This window comes from Spea bombifrons, chromosome 2 (assembly GCF_027358695.1).
Source record: "Spea bombifrons isolate aSpeBom1 chromosome 2, aSpeBom1.2.pri, whole genome shotgun sequence".
In the NCBI taxonomy this organism is placed as follows: Eukaryota; Metazoa; Chordata; class Amphibia; order Anura; family Pelobatidae; genus Spea; species Spea bombifrons.
In genome coordinates this window covers 18,674,028-18,689,284 of record NC_071088.1, presented here as the reverse complement: position 1 = coordinate 18,689,284, position 15,257 = coordinate 18,674,028, and the positions used below count along the sequence as shown (strand labels likewise).

Genomic DNA, 15,257 nt, shown 5'->3' with positions numbered 1-15,257 from the left:
GTGAGCGTTCTCAATGAATATCTCAACTGTACACTTAAACATAAGCATGCTGGCAGCAGATATATTGCGAGAACAAACAGGGATCTGAAGGTTCCTTCCAATAAACACGCACACATATTTATATAATTATTTATTATGTATCTGCTTGCTCACCACTTTGACTGCGATGGTACTAAACTGTTTAGCATGGTTTGTGTGTCATTGCAAACAGCAGGTGAGAAAACCTTTTGGATCATGCAAATACAAGCCCCCATCGTATAGCAACAGTTGTTGATTCATTTATGTCATAAATACATATCCTGTTGATGCATAAAATGAAGCTCAGAAGAACCATCTGGTATGCGGAGCAGGATCATGTCATTGTAGCCTACAAACGCCTGTTCACACGTGGCCTTTCGGACCTTACATACGCAAGAGCTTTGAGCGAGTTATGGGTTGTAATCCTTATGCAAATCACTTCTACAGCTACATAGATTTAAAAAAATGAACGTCGGTAATATGAATAATTTATTAAAAGGATCATAAAGCTCTTATTCCTAGCACTTTAAGAATAACTTGGATTCACCACAAACACATTTTGGCAGTGCTCTTTAAGGACAAGGACTATAAAATGTTCTAAGGAACCACCAAACACTTAATCAACTAAGTTTTGCAATATGGAAACCTCTGGGAACTGTTGCTTCATTTTCTTATATAAAGTACATTTGTTTTTTTTCTTTGAACACTTTTTGGTGGGTGAGATTTTCTAAAAACTGTTGTGGAGCAATGAACTAAAATGTAACCTACTGGAAATCATCCAAAATTATGAATGGAAAGCTGAACAAGCTCCTTGCAGCAACTTCGGAAGCCTATGGCAATACATTTTACAGCTGAACTATATATTTTGGCCATGTATTTGTAATTCAGACAGCTATTTGGAAAACATCCGGGATTACACAGAAATTACACAAGTGCAACAACACTAGATTTAATGTGTTTCCAGTGAGATTATACATGTTAGATTATCAAGTGCTTCTTAGATGAAGGTTACTGGAGCTCATTAGGATGCAACCATCTCAAACATGCATTTCCTGAAAATTAGGATATTTAATAACTATTTCATTACGATGAAAGATATGAAACCTAACTATGTAAATATTAAAATGTTTCATGGGCGACTATACTTAAACATATTTTGTTGTTTCCTATTTTATACATGCATCAGTCTTTTACCAACATATTTATACATTATTTTTAATGAAAGAATATTAATCGAAAAGACCATACATTATACTTAATCAAATCTTTCTCTGTAAATATTGTTTAATATTGTTATCTGTACTATATGTTTTGGAATGTGATGCAGATGATAGATATATACGTTTTTTATTTACTGGAACATCCCTATTACATACAATGTATGTCCAAAACCATTGTTAACACACAACACCATCAAATTGGTAGCTTCCTGGTCCCATGTGATCATTACATTTTTCAAGTTGTAAGGTAGGTTTTTAAATAAATGAATAAACCTGTTTGTCACCCCATTCCCTCAAGATTGTAAGCTTGCGAGCAGAGCTCTCTCCACCGACTGTATCGGTTTGTCTTAGTCTGTCAATTCTCGTCTTGTCATACCCCTTGAATTTATGTATTGTATTAAGCGCTGTGTAGATTGTTGGCGCTATATAAATAGCATAAGGAGGCCCGTCCAAGTCATGAAGGGGCTTTTCCCTTGAAGTTTGTTGAAAATTGCTGAGGGTGCAAAGGCTTTGCTGTCACTTGAATCAATGCAAACTGAAATATGATGTTTTTTTAACCTCATGTCAATCACTGCATGTTGTTTTAAAATAAGGATACATGTGTTTGGTAGCAAACTTACCAACTACAGCATCATGTTTAATCACATTGGTTTACCCAAAGGGAGTACACAGATCATATTAATAAAGTATCCCGGGATTTGGTCTCTAAATCCGGCACATTGTGCTTTCAGCTGTACCGCAAAGGATTATAATATACTGTAATAAGTGCAAGCATGTATTTGAAGGCATGGGCTAAGATGCTAGATCAGTGAATGTATCTGAACCCTGATACGTGAAACAGCATCTGTACATGTGATATAGTACTACGTGGTAGCAGAAAGCTGAGCATGAACAAAGTTGCAGCTCATAATAAGCTGCAGTTAGTGTAGCCCTGAAAATATGTATTACAACTAATGAATGACATAAAACAAGTATTCTAAAGAGCCTATGGCATAAAGATAACCCGGATGGACATTTGGATATTGTGCAAGGAAAGGTAACACTTCGTTATTTTGTTCTTACTGTTTGAACAATGTTTTTATGTCCCATGAGGATAAAATGTAAATTATAAAAAATGTTCCTATATTATATAGCTTTACATAAAGCTTACTAAACTGCATGTAGTTGGAACTGTTTTAAGGCAGTAACATTGATCATAAAACCTCAATAAAGCAATTGTAACTGAGAACTGTAAACGTGAAAGCCTCACAACAGCGCGGAGAGGTCTTCTGACCAGAGAAGGCGCTTGCAGTAGACCTTTACATTTTGTCTCCCTTATATAACTATACATTATGAAATGAAAACCCCAGAGAGCTTGCCCAACAATACATTGCCTTGTACCAAAGTTGACAAATCTGGTCTGCAGTTTAATTGTGTTAAAAGTGTTAATTGGGGCAATACGACATAAAACACACCTTTTCTTTACTGCACCACCAAGGCTAAAGTTTGTATATTTAACCACTACCCTTTCTGCTTTCCCTTTACTGCATCCAGAGATTATATTTCACGGTTTCATATTAAACCATATTCATGCTAATAAATATTTATTGGGGCATGTACGTGGATTTATATAAGCGCAACCTGGTGCCTGGGGTTTGTCAGGTTTTGCCATTCACTAACAGACACATGCCAACATCTTATGCGCTCAAACACCTTACACACAGGCAAATATTCTACACTCACGTACATACACGACTAACAACATACACCAATAGACACTTATACTAGTATGGCAGCATACCTGCGTAACATACACACTAAGAACACACTTATATACATGCACACTGGGTAATTCTATACTTATATAACAATACACACAGAATCTGGCACTACAATAAAGTAGGGGTAAAAAAGTTGATGTGCTAAGCTAGTCCTAGTCTCAAATGATATAAATGTGTAAAATGAAGCCTACCAAACAGGACTGTAGGAGGTGAGAGTAGGTTCTCATCCTTCATATGGCGGGTGACTACGCTTTGGCCAATTCATATCACCAAAACCTCTCATTTATATTATGTTTATATATTTGTTGCTAACTTTATTAGGGTGAGAAGCGCAGACAGTTTTTATTTTGTATACACTACAACAGGGCTCGACAAATCCCAGGCGCCAGGTCGCCATGGCGACTCAGAATTTCGTCCTGGCGCCTAGGAGTTTGTCAGCCTCTTATGTCCACAAAAAAATGCCCCCGCGTCACCACGCGGGGGCGCTGCTGTCTGCTGTCTGCCCAGAAGTCTGGGCAGACAAAACAGCCACTCAGAGCCCGCCCCCAAGCCTGAGATCACTCCCATGGAGTGATCCGGTAGGCTGAAACCGCAATTGCAGGAAAACCTGCAATAGCGTTTTCAGCTGCCACAGGCAGCTTCAGGAAAGGGGGTTGAGTGTTGATTGGGTCCCCACACAAGTGTGGGGACCTGACACAACATCCCCCTGCTGCCTGATCGCTCCATGAGAGCGACAGGGCAGCGTTAACCCCTTCAATGCCGCGATCGCGGCATTTAGGGGTTAATTCCCGTTTTGTACGGGGCTCTGCTGCAACAGCAAAAACGAGCCCCCCCACAAGCCCTTTGATGACTCCTGTAGGCATGGAAGCCTACAGCAGTCATCAGAGAGACTCCCCCCTGCAGTGGCTGGTCTATAGACCAGCAGTCGCGTCCCAGCTGCCATAGGCAGCTTCAGGGACAGGGGGAGAGGGTTCTTTGGTCTCCACATGAGTGTGGAGACCAGCCCCAACCCTCCCCTGCTGCCTGATCGCTCCATGAGAGCGACAGTGCAGCGTTAACCCCTTCAATGCCGCGATCGCGGCATTTAGGGGTTAATTCCCGTTTTGTAAGGGGCTCTGCTGCTTGTGGTCTGCCTGGAAGCCCAGGCAGACCAGCAACAGCAAAAACGAGCCCCCACAAGCCCTTTGATAATTCCTGTAGGCATGAAAGCCTACAGCAGTCATCAGAGACTCCCCCCTGCAATGGCTGGTCTATAGACCAGCAATTGCTTCCCAGCTGCCAGAGGCAGCTTCAGGGACAGGGGGAGAGGGTTCTTTGGTCTTCACACTCATGTCAACACCCCTCTGCTGCCTGATCGCTCCATGAGAGCGATAGTGCAGTGTTAACCCCTTCAATTCCACAATTGTGTATAACACATTTGTGGCATTGCAGGGGTTAACATTTGTCCCCACAAGCTTGTGGGGACTAAATATCAGCCAATGCTGTGCTCCAATGGAACATCAGTATTGAAAGTGTTACATATATATATACATATATATGTGTGTGTGTATATATATATATATATATATATATTTATTTATCAAAAAAAATAAATAAAAAAAAAAAAAAACAGCACTGACTTGAAAGTCCAGGGTGCTTCCAGGTCAAATGCTGTGAGTTTAGTAAGTGGGCTGATGATGATCAGATCACTCCTAACCAACTGTTTAAAAAAAAAAATCCTGGCTCCTAACTTTTTTAGCTGGCGCCTAGATTCACAACAAATTTGCCGAGCCCTGCACTACAATAAAGTAGACACACTGGCTCTCTGACACTACAGTATACACACACAATGACTTCAGCATTATAAAAGTACACACTGCCAGATGCCAGAACTATACATTTGCACATTGACTTGCACAACTGTATACCCATGCTCACATACATTACTACCCCTTCCTCCTCGTAGAGACTTGCCATTGTGAACCTGGCAAACTATGCTGTGAAGCACCCAGCGCTGTTACATAATGTGCATTACGTAAGGCCTCTGGGGGCACCTCGGAAGTACCCACCTAACCACGCTCCCACAGCAAAACATTTGGTGGCCCTGGCCAGTTTTTACCCTTTGTCCTGCAAAAACCTTGGTTTGTCGAGCCCTCTTGTATAATACATTAAATAGGTCACATCAAAAAGGGGCAACTCTGGTCACATCATAAAGGGGCAAGTCCACAGGGATTTGTCTTTGATAATACATAGTAACATCATTGAAATTTTGGCCCTCCTGCAAACTTCTTCTAAACATTCCAACTCATTACAGCTATACATTTTATGTAATTTTTTTTTTTTTTTTTGCTTAAAACAAGTTTAGCAGGGGCTTTGACCTCAAGAAAAACAAATCCTGGAGCTTATTTACATGTATCTAATAAGGTTTTGCCTACCATTCTTTTCCATAAACAAACGTATTAATAAATCATGCCTTTCTATGAAAAGGGGTTATACCTTTTTGTGAAAGAAAAAAATGGCACCAGCCTTATTCATGCAACAGATTACAAGATCTTTTTTCATTAACTATACTATAAATATCTTTGTTGGGAAAAGTAAATAAAACATCCAATTTCTCCAGTTTTTTGTATAATTGCTTCCCTATGAAAACAAACCTAAGATACCAACATATGTGCCTTTAGCTCACCCTTATAAAATTTGTTAACATATGCAGAATAAAAAAATGTTTCAATAACAAATTTACGCTCTATTATTAGTTGCAATTTAAATACATTCTGAACAGTTTCTTTTGAGAAAACATGCATGGTTGCATTTGCAAGTCTTATCTCTCTGACCTAAAACAGAAAGAACTAGATTCCTCAGACTGGGAAAGGAAAAAGTTGAAACAAGGACTTAAAATTTTTATAGCTGCAAAAAAAATGGTCAGACTAGATGGGCCAAATGGTTCTTCAAAGCTATGATTTTTGTTTTTCTAAGAATACAGACATTTACAACAGTATTGTTTTACACTACAAGCAGGTATTTGCAAATACATAGCCTTGCAATTTCCATTATATTTCAGAAAGTTTGAAGGTGTCAACACTGGCTCAGAATTATAAATCTAACAAAATGCAAGTATATTATAAGGTTATAAGTTTAATTAAAGAAAAGCATACCGGGCTGTGATCAACATAAGTTACTAGCAGAAGCAATAATTTCATTCATTTAAAAACTAGATTTGACTAGGCAAATGACAGTGGGGAGCAGGTCCTTGAATTCCATTAAAAAGTGTATTTCTAGAAGAAAGGGCCACACAAACTTCAGTAGACGTGAACCATGCCATACAGAAATGTCCAGAAGAGGACATAAGTGAAAAGGCCTCCAACAAGACCTCCTGTAAAAAGCGGCCTCCTTGATTTAAAATATTTGTTCCACCTCCGTCCAGACTTTAATACCAAGAGCAGCGAGAGGAGGAAAGATGCCAGGAAGTAAAAGATGAAACCATATAGCCCTGTTAAGCCCAGGATCCCAGCTGTAGCACCGGACAGTGCAGACACCGATGTTCGGCAATAGTCGAGGACAGCAGCATTCCCTCTCACTGCAACTTCGCTTATAAACTGGGGGCCATCTCTCTTCATTGTCACGGCAGCCATTGCTGCAAACAGGGTCCTCTAGATAGAACGCTATAAAATAAATGGGAAAATATGGTTATTTTATACTGTAAAAAGAAAGGTAATCCGAATATAAATACAGAAAGGGTGGAACAGAACAATGAAGTATTTCCCAAAGCATAACAAAAGTTTGAGGAGGTTGTAAAATAAGTATTTGAAGGGCAGTTCTGCATACCTTACTATAAGCAAGTACATTACATTATTAGTGTATACAAGCAATAAATGGGGAACTCAGCAACAATGTTATGCTTTCAAGATCTCAAAGACATCCTGCTAAGAGACTGACACTGACCCCAGCACATTTTCTGTGGGAGATATCCCTTTATGGGGTATGAAAATATGAGAGTAAAATGTTACTGAATATTCACTCCAATATTCATTTCCAGAATCAACTAAAAGCATATTTCTATGTGCGACTTCAATGTACAAAAATTAAATACACAGTCCATATTAGATGTCCTCACAAAAATCAGAACAAGTAGTGCCTTCTTTTAAAATCATGTCAATACATAAAACACAATCATTAGCGTATGGGAAAACAACAAGTACATACAAGTGTACGCTTGGAGTAAGCAGGTGTAAATGTGCATTCATGTTAACTATAGGGACACTAAAACACTGCACCAAGGCACCATCCTTGCGGGAGCGCAACAATTCCCCTTGGAGCAAACATAAGCAGTAGCCATTATACAGTAGGTTGTAAAAGCCTCTGATCTTGTATTGTGTCTAGTAAAGACAAAGACCCATGCCATGCAAGTGTATTCTCTCATTTGTTTAACTCTAGGTCATCTATTAAAATTCTACAATTAAAACCCTATACTTAATACCTGCAAGGAGTGACCATGACCTTGCTCTATAATTTATCCTAATTGAAAGTGGACATGCCTTTCAAACTTGTAATAATAATTTTAAAAAAAAAGCTGCATTTGCCCACAAAGTACCGGTCTCCAATGCAACCGCAAACCACGGCATAAAGATATACATGGAAGCCACAGTTAATTCTGTGTGTTTATCTAGAAAGCTGGATGGCATCATGGGACCTTAGGTCTGGCTGAACATATAAGTGTGCAGGCATTAGTATATTTTAGATCTGATCAAAATGAAAAGCCTGCTAAAATGCATTTAAACAGATCAATTTAGGACTATCAGGGCAGAAAGGTAAAATAAATGCCTATATTACTCTTGAAAATGATTGGGGATAATGTCTGCCAGTCTCTGGGTTATTGTATCTCTACTGCCAGAGCTGATATTTTAAAGAGGATGGAACAATACATGATGAAGGGATAGCAGCAAAGATGAATGAAGCTGCCCTCACATGTACTACTAACGATCTGAGCCATTTTAAGGTCCAAACGCCAATTAATATTAACCCTAAACAACCAACCATTGCATTGAAATCGCGTTGTCGGAGCAATCTAGTCATTTCTCTCCCAAAGGCTACTGTAACTCTGTCATTTGCCGCATGAGCTCCTTAAGACACGCGAATAAAACATAAAGGTGCAGGATAAGGTTTACAGCGCTCGGTACACGCTTTACCTCCTCGTCTTTTTCTCACACAATCTGGCACTTCGAAAAACCCCGTCACCTTAACGATTAGCAGCACGGGTTACAATAAGCCTTCCGCCATCTTGGAAAGGGCAGGAAATGAACTTTTACCTTTGATAGGGTCTTGAGGAAGCACAGGAAGAAGGTCAATATTCGGGGCGAGACTGTCGCCATATTGGTGGAGGACACTTTTTCCACTATTTTGAATTGTATTATTTTCGGCGACCTTATTATTATCACTGTTATTATACTACTTCAATCCATGCATATATATATATATGTATATGTATATATATATATATATACACACATTTGCATATAAAGATCTATAAAACAGTTATGGCTCAGTTAATATACATTTAGAATTCTCAATGTTAACTTACAACATGAGTGGAGGTGGGGGGGTTGGATACGCTGAATGGGCGTGGCTGTGCAGAGCGGAATGCGTATGGCAATGAGGTAATCGTGGCATCCTGGGCGGATGCTCTGAATTAAACATGAGAAAAAGGGTGTGGTGTGTGGGTTTTACGTACGTTGTGGACGAAGGTGGTGTCTCTGGGAAAGCCGTGACTGAGCATCGCCATAGCGACCCATGTATTTAGTTGGTGGGCGTGGCCACGCGGTGAGGCGTGTTCATTTTTATTATTCATGATGCAGGGCGTAGCTGAGGCCCGGTTTCGCTTTGTCTGGTGCGGGCGGTGCTGTATCGGATCGTGCGGTTGGAGCAATGTCTTACATCCCGGGACAGCCAGTCACCGCTGTGGTGGTAAGTAAAGTCATTGCGTTCCTACTGGGGAGCTTCAGGTGTGGATCCATGCTCCGGAAGCTCAGCCAAACTTTATCCCTTAGCCGTATTGCTGCCACATGAACTTTCTCTCCTCGGATCCCTGCCTATAACGTAGCCCCGAGCCCTGTGAGCCTGTATGATGCATCAAGGCAATTATGTCTCTGCACTCTGAGCGCAAGCACCGTCTGTAACTGTAATGAGAAGTGCCTCTGGTGACCTGGGACAGAACAGAAAAATATGGCAACTTTATAAAAGCACTGGAAGCGCTTCCTTCTCCATTGGGTTCGATGATTTATCTCAGCATTAGCGTGCTTATAAGAAAGATCAGCTTGCGTGCTCTGTTATCACATCTATGGAGAAAGTAAATGAGTCACCCACTGGGAATGTGTGCATTTATCTGTTCGATCTTTCTCTTGGTGTAGGTGGGATAAATGAAAGAGTTAATACGTGATCATTGTGCATGCAGGAGAGTGTGGACTTATTAGGTCAGTCATATGGCAGAGTTGTATAAGTGGTCTTATCACTGCAACAATGAGTGGAATGTGCCTGCGCTATTACACCCTTATGGTAACAACTATTGTGTTAGGATCCCTTCTGAAACTGCCCCAGAATTGATGGTTTAAAAAACACCCTATCTGTGCTATTCAAGAGACAGTCCAGCCATATTCATTATCCATCTTTACTGATTTATGAATTCCCTTTTTCAATCTATGTATCTACGATTTAACCCGGTTATTTCCCATTTTCAGTAAAACACAAACACTCGCATCTTCACCCACATGTACACATGGACATCATTCTCCATCCAAGTATTATTTACTTTATTACATTGCAACATTAAAGTTAATTTGGCAATAAAATCATTATACACCAACAGTTTGGTGTTTTGAACAGGGTTAATTCTATAAACCAAAATAAAGGCTACCTCTGGACTCACAAAGAGTCATCCTTCAGCCCGCAGAAGAGGGAAACCTCTGGGGAACCACATCTCTCTCTTCTTCCATTTCCTTTCAATTTCATCTTTTTCCCCATCTCCCCTTTCATTTTTCTCCTCTTCTTACATCCCACCATTTGCCTCTTCTTGCATTTTTCTCTTTTTCCTCTCCCCATTTCCCTCTTCTTGGATTTCCTCTCCCCATTTCCCTCTTCTTGGATTTCCTCTCCCCATTTCCCTCTTCTTGGATTTCCTCTCCCCATTTCCCTCTTCTTGCATTCCCTCTCCCCATTTCCCTCCTCTTGCATTCCACCCCCGCATTTCCCTCCTCTCGCATCCCACTTCCCCATTTCCCTCCTCTTGCATTCCACCCCCATTTCCCTCTTTTTGCATTCCCTCCTTCCATTTCCCGCCTTGTGCATTCCCTCCTTCCATTTCCCTCCTCGTGCATTCCCTCTCCCCATTTTCCTCCTTTTTTGCATTCCACCCCCACTTCCCTCTTCTTGCACCCCCCATTTCCCTCTTTTTGCATTTTTCTCTTCTTCCATCTCTCATTTCCCTCTTCTTGCATTCCCTCCCTCAATTTCCCTTTTCTTCAATTTCTCTCTTTAGACATTCCTACTCTCATTTCTCCTCCAATTCCCTCTTCTTCTTTTCCTCCCCTCTTTCCCTTCCTTTCATGCCCCCTGAGTTCCCTCTTCTTGCATTTACTACCCCATTTCTTTCTTTTTTTTGCATTCCTTCTCAACACTTCCCTCTTCTTGGATTCCTTCACCCCATTTCTCCCTCCTTCCATTCCTTTCAATTTTGTGTCTTGCCATTTTTCCTTCTTCCATTTCCCTCCTATCCCTTTTTCATCTTCCAATTTCCCTTTTCTATGTTTTCTCTTCCATTTTCCTCCTATCCCCCCTTCTTCCATTCCCCCCATTGTTTCCCTCCTCTTTCATTACCCCATTTCACTTCAATTCATTTTCCTCTTCTTCCTTTTTCCCTCTTCGTTGCATTCACTCCCCCATTTCCTTTACTTGTATTTCCTCCCAGTTTCCCTCTTCATCTATTCCCTCCAGTTTCCTCGTTTTGCATTCCCACCCCTATTTTCCCCCTTTTCAATTTCAGTTATCACTCTGCCCCCCCCCCCCGATTTACCAATGCATCCCTAGTCTTGCCGCCCGTGGTTCAGACTCCCTGGTGTCTAGTTGGGGCAGCCAGTGGACGTCTGCATGATGCGTGTTCAGTGCAGCACTGCTAAATGAAAAATAATGAAACTGCATATCCCGGACTTTGGGCGATACGAATTGTGCATCCCTGCGCTAAACCTCGATTATAGGCTGCACCCCCTATAATCGGGCCAATACGGTGTGTGTCTGTGTATACATAATGTGTGTGTATGTATGTATGTATGTGTATTTATATAATCGGTAATATATTTCTTTATATTTGTTACTGATTTCTTTTAACATCTGCAATTATCTCATTTATTTATTATGGGATGTACACTTTTGAATATTTACTTATGTTAATGCATGATCATTAATTATGCTACATGTGTTGCTACATTGGATTGGTCTTTTAATTGGCTATCCGTATATTAATATGTGCTACTTAACCACACAATCAAAAGTAAGAGTAAGTTTTTTTTTTTTTTTTTTTTTTTTTTTTTTTCTTCCTTCAATAAATCTGCCTGACGCTGGAACTCTGGCCTGGGGCCTTTATTTACCATATAGTGCAAATGACCTGAACTATATTTTTTGTAGATGATTTAACAGTAAAATAAAAAGCTATAAATAATTTTGAATATCATGTGACATCCCTAATCACATTGTCACTTTGTTAAATAAATAACTTGTCTTCTGTGCTCGGATATTGCTTCATACAGTATGAACCATTAGCAAGTTAGGTGTGAACTTAGATTTTCATTTATATACTTCTTTCCCTAATGTTTAAATATAAAAAATACTGTATGTATGTGCAAGCATCATTTAAACATATACATATTAATTTACCAGTTTTTGCTTTTGTTCTAGTTATAAGGTGTATCATTTAATTTCCATTCATAAACTGCATGAAATACCAGGTTCATATTTAGGCCAATATAGCATTGAGAACCGTGCTGGTGCATGTTTTCTTGTTAAGCGTACAGAAGCAATGTGTTTAGATGACACTGAACATGAAAATGTCCCATTTTAAAGACTTGATCATACCTGGGAGCCTTCTATATGTGCTGATCCCGAGACTAAAATATTAACCCTTTAATAGCTCGTCCTGCTGATTCTATGTTTGACAACCAAATGGCTCTAATTCTAGTCTTCATGGAAACGTTGGCTTGTCATATTAGAATCTGGATGATTCCCAGACGGTGTGAGCTTGATAATCTGTCCTCTAGACCCTGAGACTGAGGCAACAACTCTGAGACTCTGTCAAACCCAAGTATGGGTGATTAGATTTGTGAAAGCAAATATACAAAAAGTGTTTTCTTGCTAGATTCTAAAATTGGTCTGTTGAATAAGTTCTAGTAATTGATCCCACCACTTTGCACAGTATTTGAGATTTGCCTTTATTGAAAGCTTTATCTGTTTTCCTCATTTCAGCAAAGAGTTGAGATCCATAAACTTCGCCAGGGGGATAACCTAATCTTGGGCTTCAGTATTGGAGGTGGTATTGACCAAGACCCCTCGCAGAACCCCTTTTCAGAAGACAAGACAGACAAGGTGGGTCAACACATGAGACACCAGTCTATTTACTAATGCCCCAGTTGTCATTTATTGTAAAGACTAGACTTGTGCATTCGGATTCATCCGAATTGCAAATATACAGAATTTTGGTAAACGAGTCCAGAGACCCCACAAATCGGCCTAAAACGAAGCAAAAAGCTCAGAATTTTCATCCGAAATTTGTGGGTCGACATTCACTCACACTCTCACTTACTCTCTTGCACTCTTTCTCATTCACTCTCTCACGCTCTCTAAGTGTTTGTCTACCTCCTCTGCCGACCACTTCTGCAATATGGTGGCCCTTGCAGTGATGTCCTCTGCCCCAATTGGAGTATCAGGGAGGACATCAACGCAGCATCGCCATTTTGGCGGACGTTGCCAGCTTATGTTCGCCGAGATACGGATGAAGGGTTAAAGGGAGAAAATACTACGGAAGTGGTCGGCAGGGAGAGTAGGGAACCATTTAGAGAGAATGAATGTGGGCACGGCAATGAATTTCGTTCCCAAATTAAAAATGCCCTCAAATTTTCGGCCAACCCAAATGGGCGGGGTACAAAAATCATTGCCCGAAAAAGGAATCAGCCAAAAATGAACCGAAAAATTTGTCTGAATCGTCATTGGCCCATTTGCACATGTCTGGTAAAGACATAACTTTAATTAATTCAATACAACTCCCACACACTCACAGGCAGCAACTAAAGAGGGCTTAGTCACTAAATGGAGAGTTTGCGGGGAATTTATGGTTTCAGCACATTGGCTTTACAATACATGATTTAAGGCTAAGACCAGGGAGCTACTGCTGAATGAAGAGCCTTTCTTAATTAGTGTTGGCCCTTCATGATTTATATTGAACCGTACTTGGTAGAATCCTAGACATGTTTAAGTGCGAGGACCAGAGAGCAGGAGGGGAATAGCAGCTATGGAGATTATTTCTGTACAATCTGCAAAATGTATGGAGATTAGGGAAGCCTTTTATAACACACTATTTTACAAGTATTGCTCTTTATTAATTGCTCTGCACATGTATCTTAACACAACTTTAAATTGCTTATTTCAGGGTATTTATGTCACGAGAGTATCAGAAGGAGGACCTGCAGAGGTTGCCGGACTTCAGACAGGAGACAAAATTATGCAGGTAAAAGATTAATGCTCTTTAAAGGAAATTACAAATAAAAAGCAATTCTGTGATATTTATGTGTACCAGAAATCTGTTGCCTTTCTGTGTTATTGTGATTATTGACACTTAAAGATCTATTTACGAGGCTTTAGTAGTGAACATTCCTTACTGACTGATCCTTGTCTTTCACAGGTGAATGGGTGGGATATGACTATGGTGACTCATGATCAGGCTAGAAAACGGCTGACAAAGAAAAATGAGGAAGTTGTCCGGCTCCTGGTGACAAGGAAGTCCTTGCAGGAAGCAGTGAGGCACTCCATGAGACAATGAGGATCTTTCCGCAAGACCAAAGCAATCTTAAATCAATTTTCCTTGCACAGCTTTATCTGAAGCAAGACTTCTCAAGGCCTTAAGACCAATCTTTAGACAAAGTTAAGCAACTCTTGACACTTGTGTTTTGGTAAACTTTGGTTTTGTAGTATCGCAAGTAAAACCAAAATACAGTGTCAGGCATGCTTGCTTCCTAAACCAGATGTGCCCTCCACTTGCTTTTCTATTAGACCCTCCTGTAAGCTCAGACATATAAAGTCCAATGACCACTGGTGGCTGTGTCCCAAACTAAAACATGGGGCTTGCCCTGCTGGCTTCCAGGATAGCTGGATAGTCACTGGGAGTCACTGTTTTGTATTCTTACCACTTGGACAGCTGTGTCTACAATTGCCTTTTCATAGTATTTCAATGGAGCCAAACTTATGTAGCTATAGTGATTTGTTCTATAGTGGACTAGTGTTTATGATGTATTGAATCCACTAGAAAAGTATACCACTTGTAGTTATTTTTTTCCGCAAACTGTTATTTGGTGGCTTTAATGGTCGGATAATCTCTAAAGATCTTTGAATGAGCTGACGAGTGGCTTTCATCCATGGGGATCTTCTGGAATCCTGAGATGAACACTTTTTATTGTGCAGGCTGAGTAATGGGAGTTGTTAATAGACTATTAGATATTCTGTAGCCTGATAAGTGGGCTTTTCATTTGAAGCTTTTGTAAGGAACAGTAAGTGCCTGTGTGATTCCGTAGTCCCATGCAAAGCCAGTACAATCAGGCAGTAATTGTCAGAAAATGTTGGGCATTGCTTTATATTGTGTTAATGTAAAATCAGATTTTGTTGCCAGAAAGATACAGTGGAAGTTATTAGATAAGTGAACATTTTAACATTTGTAGATGCTGTTTTTTTTTTGTTTTTTTTAATACCTCCCATGGGTTGAGATGACAAAGATTTTGTATTTTGAGTTAACTAAAATAAATTCCACATAACCATGTTCATTAACTAATGTGCAGTTCCATGGAAACATTCATTACGTCTGTATACTGATAAGGGAGCCTATGTCTGCTAGTATCTATACTATCTATATAATAATGATGGGCGATGTTAACGCAATCAGTGCAGGAAGTCTTGGCAGGTATGGCAAGTGCATATATACATGATGCTTATTCTTAAGTGTCTAGTTCCTTGGGTTGAACTGACTCCCTTTTTT

General features: G+C 40.0%; 2 protein-coding genes across 2 annotated transcripts; one reads left to right on the top strand and one right to left on the bottom strand.

Moving 5' to 3' along the window:
• Positions 1 to 6,092: 6,092 nt before the first annotated feature.
• EMC6 (ER membrane protein complex subunit 6) lies at positions 6,093 to 8,228 on the bottom strand. The gene is made up of 2 exons (XM_053456983.1): positions 8,213 to 8,228; positions 6,093 to 6,639 (listed from the first exon to the last, which is right to left on the bottom strand). Exon 2 carries the CDS (start codon positions 6,607 to 6,609, stop codon positions 6,277 to 6,279), a length of 333 nt encoding a protein of 110 aa, XP_053312958.1. The 5' UTR covers positions 6,610 to 6,639; positions 8,213 to 8,228; the 3' UTR covers positions 6,093 to 6,276.
• Positions 8,229 to 8,831: 603 nt separating this feature from the next.
• TAX1BP3 (Tax1 binding protein 3) lies at positions 8,832 to 15,049 on the top strand. The gene is made up of 4 exons (XM_053456982.1): positions 8,832 to 8,938; positions 12,482 to 12,601; positions 13,662 to 13,739; positions 13,914 to 15,049. Exons 1-4 carry the CDS (start codon positions 8,900 to 8,902, stop codon positions 14,049 to 14,051), a joined length of 375 nt encoding a protein of 124 aa, XP_053312957.1. The 5' UTR covers positions 8,832 to 8,899; the 3' UTR covers positions 14,052 to 15,049.
• Positions 15,050 to 15,257: the final 208 nt, after the last annotated feature.

Coding starts and splice junctions, on each gene's coding strand:
- TAX1BP3 (XM_053456982.1), top strand. CDS start 8,900: ATGTCTTACATCCCGGGACAGCCAGTCACCGCTGTGGTG. Junction 12,602..13,661: donor CAGAAGACAAGACAGACAAG/GTGGGTCAACAC, acceptor TGCTTATTTCAG/GGTATTTATGTCACGAGAGT. Junction 13,740..13,913: donor CAGGAGACAAAATTATGCAG/GTAAAAGATTAA, acceptor TGTCTTTCACAG/GTGAATGGGTGGGATATGAC.
- EMC6 (XM_053456983.1), bottom strand. CDS start 6,609: ATGGCTGCCGTGACAATGAAGAGAGATGGCCCCCAGTTTATAAGCGAA.